Consider the following 9,928-nt stretch of genomic DNA (forward strand, 5'->3'; position numbering starts at 1 on the left):
ATCGAAAGCTAGCTGGTACAAGTATGCTGAAGGCTTGCTGGTAATGGAGTTTCAATTGAATCGATTTTTCACTTCGAAAAACCAATCCGACAAGCTTCTGCTGCAGCAACGGTGCACAATGTAATAACCTTCCGGTGGTTCGTAGATTTTAAATTTATTTTTCCAAAAATGTAATCAATCAAACCGATGAAGAGATCAATCATAAAGAGAATTGAATTCTGAGAGCTAAAATATATTGTTTTTGAAATGCGCTTTCTTTTTTACTGGAATCATATGTTGAGATGAACTGCTACCGATGGGAAAATTGGTATTGAAACTCTGGGATAAAAAGACGTCATCGTTGATCGACCATTTTCATTCCATGTATTCTATGGTATCCCTATAACTGATTGAAATGTCATTTTTTATATTAATACTGTTTCCATTCTCCAAAAACGAGCACCAATCGCACGCAGTGGTGATGTCGACTTATCGTAAATTCTTCCCACATAAAACATTCCCAATAAACATTTGTCCACAATCTGGTACACAGTGATGGCGGCGAACAAGCGGGAGCATTAAATAAACGATCAACATTTACGATCGGCACCGGCACTACTCAATACCGAACCGATGACCAAACCACCCTCATCCACCCTCCTAGTTATCGGGTATGACGATAACGGCAAAACCCATAACAAATGGATAACCGCCGAGATGGCTTACGATGGCGAGTCCCATCACACCAATCCGAGAATGATTTGTAGTCGTAACCGTCCACCGTCGCTGGAACACCATTTTACAAAATGCTCATTAATCATAGGACCAAACCACCGAAGGGGGGGAGGATTTGGTTTGGGGGGGTTTGAAATGTTTATCAAACCTCATCTTTAAATGGTTCCGTCTTTCTTGTGCTGTCAAGCTTTGAGTGAGGGGGGTTGGTGGTTCCAACCACACACACACACACACTTCAAGGACTCGTCGATTGTCAACTGAAGCTTCGAAGCCCATGATGTAAATTCCGGGTTCCGCGGGGTTTTTTGGCGGGTACATAACGCCCCGGGCTCCAGTTTATGCTTCTTGGATGTTGTATCGAAAGGCTTAAGGGCGCGTCCGCTTATCATCGGGGCGGGGTTGGTAAATCTTTTTTGGCCAATTGGATCACGCAATCGAAAGCGATGCCGGTAGCGGTAGTGGTGCCGGTTGGGCGATATCATTAATCATTCCCGTGGCAATGACGCTGTCCTAATCTGTTATTGAAAGTTGGAAGGCTGGCTGGGGAGTGGAGGTTTGGGAGCCAGCGGGGTAGTCAATGTTGATGGAGAGCGTGCTGTGCAACCATTTTGTGGGGAGAGGGTGCGCGATTTTTCACGATTTTCCTTCCACCCCGCATTTTCGCTTTCCGATAAATCATCGGCACCGTGTGCTGGCGTGTGTTCCGTGAATGATCCGATTCCGATTCACGGCAGCAGCAGCAGCAACCGGGCGCCATGCCAGTCATGCGAAAGCATTCATTGTATTCGTATCGTGTGCCTTTTCTATGTGGCGCGAGGGGAATGCTGAGATTCCGTCTGCATAAGAGGATGAGTTGGCGCAATGTAGGGAGGGAGTTGCCTTTGCCTTTACAGCAAAGTCGTCTGTTCCCGGTATCTCTGATAACATTCAATAACACTGTAGCGCAGGGCCATAAAACCGTGATGGTGGTTGGGTCTTGGGCTGTCACAACAAGAACACAAGAAACTACACTATCTTTCTCTCTGTCTCGTTATCCTCTCGGTTTACCTGTACAAACTGGAGTATCATTATTAAATTAAGGTGACCCCTCGGTTGGGAGCCGGTTTCCTTCTCGGACTCTCGGCCCGAAAAGGACCGCTAGGACCGTAAACGAGTGTGGATCAACCATTGGTACGCACCGCGTATCGATCCCTCCGATAAACGGAGATAATAGGATCGAGTTTGCGCCATTTTGTATCACTTTGCCCTCTCCGCCGGACCGGACAAACCGGCACCCCGGTCCCCTGTTTACTGCCGGTGCCGAAATTGCCGAAAGCGAAAGTCAGCCCGATGACAGTGTGTCGTGACATTGCGAAACAATCCGGGGCCTAAGGCCCGGGTGTGTCCCTGTTAATACTCGCTGACACAAATGCTCACCCACCGAGGGATCCCTCCACCGCCTGTGCCGCCGTTACTTGCGGAAGGACCGGAAATGCTTTCTCTCTCTCTCTCCCTGTCTGTCTGTCGAGCTTCTCCCTTGTTTTCGACCCCGTTGAGCTGCTACAGACCAAAACCGTTCGCAGTGGAGTAGCCAGAGTAGGGAGGGTGGGACAGTCTCATCAGCAATGCCAAGGAGGCGTGGGTAACCTTGATGATTGCTTGGACGGATGGTCGAATGGCGGTTCAACGGTTGACTTCATCGTCTAGTGCTTCCGTTTCGACTTAGCGCGAGCGCGAGCTTCAGTTAACGAACACAAGCTTTCCGTTGGCGCAATGACGCGATGTGGGTGGTGTTGGTGATGGTGGTGGTGGTGGTGATGGTGGTTAGTGGAAGGCCAGCGACGCGAAAGGCCAACGATAAAAATCCTGCCCCGTCGCGTGTGCCGGTTCGGGTCCACTGGGGACGGTGATTTGGGTCTTGGCTTAGCGTCCGTTCGCTGTTTCACGGGCAAAGGGTGGATCGGATTGCGGAAGCTCGGCTTATGCGCCTTAACTCGACACTATTTTCCTATTTTCCGTTCACTCCGCTCCGCGCGTTATTTTCTGTGGCACTACTTTGGCCGGGATCGCTGAAAGAAGCTTATAGGAAGCCGGCTTCTGGAGGATTTTCTCTTGGATTTTGGATTCACCGGATTCAATGGGATTCGCAACGAGGAAGAAGATGAACGCAAAGGGTGGTGGTACCGGCGGGTTATAAATAAAAGATCAAACCATTTCAATAAACAACAAGCGAAATGAAATTCCAATTAATTATTCGTTGTTTTTTTTTCGCCCTCAAAGCGAAAATGGGAAAATGGACGGAATTTTAAACAGCGCAGCGAACTGCGGGAAAACGTTCCCGTTCCTTACTCACCTGTGTGTACGTCATCCAGCAGCAGGGTTCCACCTGGTTGGAGTCGAGTCCCCAGAACGATAGTTCCTCCTCGAACAGCGGTCCGCACACATCGGTCGGATAGTGCAGCTTACCCGTTCTGCGGGCACGCCGTCGTTGTCGTTGTCGCGTGGAAAGGTGGAAAAATAAATAATGGAAAATTAATTTATAATCAACAGCCTGTGTGCTGGTTGGATGGTTGGAGGAAAGCGTTGCCAATGTTGCCATCGTGGATGATGTTCTCTCCCTGATAAGCAACCCTCGTGCACCCTTATCTTCATTCCTTCATTTCTCTTCATATTTTCCACTCAAGCTTTCCGCCATCAAGCGACTAACTGGCACCATCCGTTCGCTCGTGCTCGAGAGCGAAACCGGAATGGTGTTTATGTTTAGTTCCGCAACATTATTTTGCCTAAACTCCCCGTCCCTTGTAACTCCCGGGTGGGTGGTGGGGTGGGGTAGGACTCCGGCGAATAGTTTTCCCGCGTGAATGGCTTCGCAAAATACACATTGCTCACCGAACTCACTCTGGCGAGCGAGATCGTGTAGCTCTGATAAAGCTCTGATGATGATGCTGATGATGATGGGAAACGTAAGTGATGGGCGATGATGGGGTGTCACCTCATCACACACTCACACGACGCTGTTGATGATGGTGGTGATGGTGAAGATGATGGAAATGGATAGCTATCTCAGGATCAGATGGCGGAAAAACTAGTTCCCTCCACTGAACACAAACTTTACGCCATCGTCGCCGTATCTCGTCGGTCGTGGCCGTGAAGATTTCGATTCCCTTCTTCCTCCACCCATCCCATCCATGGCCGCCATTTTTACGATCAACTGGTGGCGACAATGCGCTCGATGGGCAGTGTGTGTGTGTGTGAGAGAGAAAACAATAACGATAACATTTGGAACTTGTTCCCTCGAGTGCAGCTGTCGACGGAGCATCGCATATGCATGTATTTTTGAGGGGGTGGGGTGTGGGGGAAAGGGAAAGCGGAAATGGTCCGTAAGTGTACCCGGGTGTGAAAATTGGAATGCCATCGGAAGCAACTGGGCAACTTTCTCTCTCTCTCTCGTTGGTATGCACAGACCACACACACACGATGGCGCCGAACGAACAAGTGACAATGACATAACATTCCGAACAACGCAGCAGGCGGTGATGACGAAAGGCAACCACGCAACGAGCGACACACACACTCCGGGATCGACCTACTTTGCTCGATGACAAACACTTTCATCATGGCAAATGGATTCCTTTTACATAATTTCCAGCAGCATTTTCATCGAGCAGGTTTTTTGTTGTTGTTGTTGTTGTCTCAGTTCACAAGAGAGAAAATCCCGAGCAAGCAACCCTCTCTTTTCTGGCCTAATTTGTTCTCATTATGCTCTACTTTTCCGGCTGCTTTTCTTAGGTTCCAAGAGGAGGAGGGAGGGGAGGGGGAAATTGTATTTTCATCCTATTGATTTGACCTACTTATCACAAAATCATCAACCCGAGGGGTGGTGATTGGACGTCCAACGGTACGAGACTCTGCACTCCACAGACTGGCAGCGGCGATCGAACGATTCACTTCTGGTGGTTGCATCGGAAGCATATCGCGCTGTTCATTCAAATGTAAATTTAATATGCCCCCTTTCCGAATGAAGGGCCATGGTGCTTGGCCATGGGGTGGCCAACAGACTCCCGCATCCCTCGAGGAACGAATTTATCATGCAGTTCAGTTGCCGCCGATCTTTTCCATTTATTCCCCCACTTTTTTTTCATGGCACAAGTAGCACGGAATGGAACAACGGACCAGAAGCGACTCGAGTTGCGGACCCGAGAAGAATTTACAATGAGCTCGGTGTCGGTGAGGTGGAAGAAATAATGGAAGTGGCCGCAAACCGGAGGGGGAGGACCCTGAAAGGCCTTCAGGCTGAAGAAGAATGTAGCGTCACGTGAAACAAGGGTCCCAAGAATGGATGTAGAGCGGAATAATGCAACCGCAGGCGCGCGTTGAGTGTTACGGGTTTTGCGTGACCAACCGGACCGGGGTTGGTCCATCCTCAATGCTCCCAATGCTGCACACACTACCCGGAGCATGCTGTTCCGGTCGGTTGGACGGATTAAATCACGTTCGTGTGTAAAAATTTATTCGATTTCTCCTCTCGGTACCCACGGACATCCGGACATGCTCTCACTCTCTCTCTGTGGGATCGATTGGAGGTCGCACATCAAGGCACACCTCGCACTCGTCGTCGTTCTTGTCCTCGTCCTCGTGGCCACGGTACAGGAAAGGGGCGCGTTCGCACGAATGTTGCGAAATGCAATCGGGGAGAAAAATGGTTTAATTAAAAGTTCGTGAGGTGGAAAGGACTCTCTCTCTCTCTCTCTCTCAGCCCTTAATTACTTCGCCATTTTTGCACGCCGCAGTCGCCGTAGTTGGCGGGAGCGTGACACCAGCCATTCGTGCCATCAAGGAGCAAAGGGTTTGCCAATTTTCTTCTTTTTCTTCGGACCAGCCGGGATAAGAAAGTCGCGAAGAACGCGGTGACTTTTGCTGTTCTTCATCAGCACCACTGGATGATGGGTGCAATTGAGCAGAGTTGAGCAGATGTTATGCCTCGGTGCCCTCTTGAAGTCTCTAACCTAGTTGTTCTACTGAGAAAAGGGTTTTTGGGGTTCGATTAACTTGTTCTTTTAATAGAAATATCTTCGCAGTCATTTAGTTCTGCTACTTTTTCCTGGGGGTTTCAAATTTAACGACCCAAATATCGCTTATCATTCGACCTCAATTGCTTTCAATCTTCAACGTACTGCTTAATTGAATATTAGGATACTCAATTTAGATTTTTGCTAGAGAGTTTACTTAAAAAAAATTATTGAAATACGAATCTTAGATGGAAAATCAACCATTCCGTTTAATCTGTAATGATAATAATAGACTCTCCATAATGAAATAAATTGTGCAGCGTCAAAGCAGTGATTATCTGCTTCTATATCTTCTGTTTCTTGGTATCCTCTTATTGGTTAAGCTGTAAATAATAAGGTTCAAAAAATTATAACGAACTCCATGATTATGGGCACTCAGAAACAACCGAACATCCGTGGTGGATCGATAGTTCCTCCAAAATGAATATTTAACTACTTCAGCTCGTTTTCACTTTACATTCAGTCTAGGAACTATTCCAACCAACACCATAAAGCCTGCCGTTCTTCGTTGCCTGCTCCGGACTGGTGAAGAAACATTTCTGTATTCCAACTCATGACTCTGGTTGTTGCAAAGTGAATCAGAAAAGCCTTCAGCTACTCAATACAAGCAGCTCCAATCCAGTCCCAATCCGATGCAGCTCGAAAAGCACAAAAGCAGCGCCAAACTTCTTCACTGCAAAAGCAACGAATACCAACAAACGGCATTCGGGACGGGACGCTAAAGAATGGCAAAGTTTTCAAACTGCTTCCGGCAGGCGGCGAATAGTGGCATTCAGTACCCGGCTCTACCGGCGCACAGATTGGATAAGATGAACTGTGCAAGTTTTTGAGGCCCAAGACCAGGGCCACCGTTTCACGAATTAGCGCCAAGTCGAGGACCGGGTTTGAGTTCGATACATTCTCCCAAATTTCCCCCTTATCGTCAAATCCGAGTTTCAAGTGATTGATTCGATTGACGAAACCTGCTACCAACTCAGTAAAAGCCTGAACTTATTGGGTGCATACAAGTTAAGATGCTATAGCCTCCAAAAAGGGAGAAGAACTTCGTGGGAAGTTCGCTGTATCGCGGTTTGTGAGCGCAATGCATTGAACTGTCTGTGATTGTATGTGTTCTCTTCACGCACGGGTTCCTCCACGAGGTACCGAGTGCGATCTGCGCGGTTGAACGATTTCCACCCCCAAAAAGGCGGCCGGTCTCAATGCAGACCTTCGCCTCGAGGCTTGAAACTGACTTGAATTGAAAACGAACGAAACGAAACGAAACGAAGCAAAGTCTGGCTCTGTTGCAGTGTGGAATCCGGTCTCGAGATTGGCAAATGAGATGAGGGGCTATTCGTCGCCGACCGAAAACTTACCGATAGTAGTTGAGCACCTGGGCGAACACACCCGGATGCCGGTCGAAGAAGTACTCGTTCAGCACCGGATCGTAGTTGCCGAGTGCCTCCGTCAACCGCGAGAGCCGCGTGGCCGGGATCTTCTTCAGGGTCGCCTTGTACGTCTCGTGCCGTATGCCACCGACGTTCAGGACGACCCGGTTCTCCGAGTCCATGTTATTCATAAGATTCATTTCCCGGTCCCCCGCTCCAGTGTCGGGGGAGCTCTAGGGGGTTTTACGTTCCTGCTTCCTGCTCCGCAGCACACACACTCCGCACACACTGCACTACACTCTGTGTGAGTGTGTTTATTCCGTAGTTTCGCCTTTGAAGCGTTGGTTCTGGAGAGAGTCACAGCCACGTCAGTCGGGCTGTGGCGTGCCGTAAGTGTCCTCAGGGGGACACTTTTTCGTTTTTTCCCTCTTTTCTTCTTCGTCGTTCCTTCCTCTAGTGGGTGATGTTCTGGCCACCGGACACCGGACAAAGCTCACCGTCGAAGCGCTTCGGAACGAACGAAACAGACGCCGCTTGTTGCATTCATGCTCCGTTCCACCGTTCAGTGTGTGTGTGTATGTGTGTTCCGGTTCCGCTGGCCGTGGAGCGTAATCCGTGTTCTGGTTTTGATGGACCTTCCGCTCGCTCCCGTTTTCGTCCGCCTTCCTTCCTTTGCTGTTGCTACTGTTTGCGCTGCGATTATCTTCGGCGTCAACCTAATTCCACCGGACCGGACACACCCGGCAAACCGATGGGTTCCGATGCCCCGTGTTCAGTTTTCGTCAATCCCCTAGCGGCGGCGGCGTCGTCGGTGACGGTTGCGTGAAGCGGACATTGAGTTCTTAGCAGCAATTAATCATCATCCACCCGCATCGAGGATGATGATGATGATGATGTGTGCCTCCGGGGGCAGCTTTTTGGTGTCTCTGCCATGCTTCAGGGGCCAAGTGGAGGTGCCGTTGCACCGGCAACCAGAAGTCTAAGGAGCCACCGAAGCCCGCATGAGCGCCAAACGATCGAACGGCGTTGCCTTCATGATGATGGTGATGATGATGATGATGATGATGGAAGGCGTCCTGCGAGGCACACACGGAGTCACAGCAGTTGGTGTGGCTCGCGATCGGTGGCGTGTTTGTGTGTGCGTATGTTGTGCTGGCCTCCCTTATCAGGTCCGTGTGCGAAAGCTTAAACTGTCGCCGGAGCTTATGCTACGCATCCGACGGTGATGCCGCATGATGTCCAGCGATGTCGATCCACCGGCCAGCTCACCATAATGCCGGGAGTAGGAGGTAGCAGCAAGCAACAGCAACTGAAATGCAGAGAGCAGAGAAAAAGAGAGAGAGAAAGAGCAATAAATATGTTGCAGAGAAATGTGTTGCGTCAGATTAAAGGGGGGCCTCTGGTGGCCACCTTTTTGGGGGCCATCCGGTCTGTCCCCGGTCGGTGGGATTAATGCTTTTTCGTCAATTGAATTACTGACCAGCCCAATGGGGGAGAGTAGAGCGCCAGAGGAGGAATTAGCAGTACGACCACGCAGCCGACAACCGACAACGCTCGGTGCTCGGTCCGTAAATGGCTCATGTGGACGGTCAACATATGTTTTCGCGCTTCCGGCTTCGCCAGTGCTGCCTGTCCACGCCACTCCACGCGAGGGTTTCATTAATTATACGGCAACCCGGTGAGCATCAATTAATTTTCGAGGCCTGCCGTTTACCGCAGCGCATTGGAGGGGGAGGCGTCTGGCCAGATCAATGGACCCCTCGCTCCCCCCAAAAAAGGGGGAGAGGCAAGGGCTTTTGCGTAAACAAGAATCATAGTTTTAAATTGTGTTTACCGAAACCTCGCCCTGGCCCTCTTGGTGATGATGGGACTTAATTAGATTCAATAATTGAAAGTGCCCTAATGAGCGGCGTTCATTAAGTAATCATTAATCAATGTTGCGCAATGTTTTGAGCACGGGAACGGGACCCACGCAACGGGAGGCAATGGATGGATTGCACCTGCCAGCCAGTAATACCGTTGATGCACCGAGAAGATCCATTTTGTACGAGAACTAACCAGCAACTTACTTGGCACAGTTTAACTCAGTTGCAGCAAGTCTATCTGTCTTCCTTGAGTTCACTGGCACCATGATGGCGCTTATTGCGGTTGAATGTTGCGGTTGAAACCGGCAACAACGACGACTGTACTGCCTGCAACGCCCTCTAGCGATGCGATTCATATCATGAATGATTCATTTCGGTGCCTCCGATCTTCCGACCTCGATGCTACTATGACAAGATGTCCTTCTTCCAACCGAAACGGAAAGGTAGTGAGACAGTGAAACAGAGGGAGATAAAGAGCCAGAGAGGGAGAGAGAGAGAACCAGATAGAGTTGAAATACTGCAGTCATCAAGGAAGTGTTTGCAGTACACCAGCATCATCATAATACATCGCTACACTGCTCGCATGGCGTACAGTTGGAGCATTGGAGCTCTCCCTTCCTCCACCATTAGTGTTTCATTCATCTTGGCCGTCTCACTGGCGACTTGGATTTGCGTCGCGTTGTAAAGTGTCTCTAGCCCGTCGCCTCGGCTGTTTTGATTTTTAGCAGCCGCAGCATCCGAAGCCGCAGCCGCAGCCACAGCCGCAGCCAGCCAGCAGCAACTATTGCTATGCATGATGAAAGATGATTTGTGTGTGTGTGTGTGTGTGTCGCAAAGTCTCGGTCGGTCCGGGGGTAGTGCGAAGAGAGAGAGATAGTGCTCGGAAGGATGCTTCAGGACTCACACCAGGATGCCTTTGATCCTGGTCGGGAAA

The 9,928-nt window shown here is 49.7% G+C and overlaps 1 protein-coding gene across 3 annotated transcripts in view; it reads right to left on the reverse strand.

The window, feature by feature from the left end:
- The window catches only part of LOC125960069 (potassium voltage-gated channel protein Shaw-like), a 19,573-nt gene extending 11,163 nt beyond the window's left edge, over positions 1 to 8,410 (reverse strand). For all 3 annotated transcript variants that reach the window (XM_049693241.1, XM_049693240.1, XM_049693242.1), the window contains exons 1-2: positions 7,118 to 8,410; positions 3,047 to 3,164 (exon numbers count right to left, since the gene is read on the reverse strand). In XM_049693241.1, coding sequence (XP_049549198.1) covers positions 3,047 to 3,164; positions 7,118 to 7,329 — 330 coding nt within the window. In that variant the 5' untranslated portion in view covers positions 7,330 to 8,410. The remainder of the gene's footprint in view (positions 1 to 3,046; positions 3,165 to 7,117) is intronic.
- Positions 8,411 to 9,928: the final 1,518 nt, after the last annotated feature.

This window comes from Anopheles darlingi, chromosome 2 (assembly GCF_943734745.1).
Source record: "Anopheles darlingi chromosome 2, idAnoDarlMG_H_01, whole genome shotgun sequence".
Classification (NCBI taxonomy): Eukaryota; Metazoa; Arthropoda; class Insecta; order Diptera; family Culicidae; genus Anopheles; species Anopheles darlingi.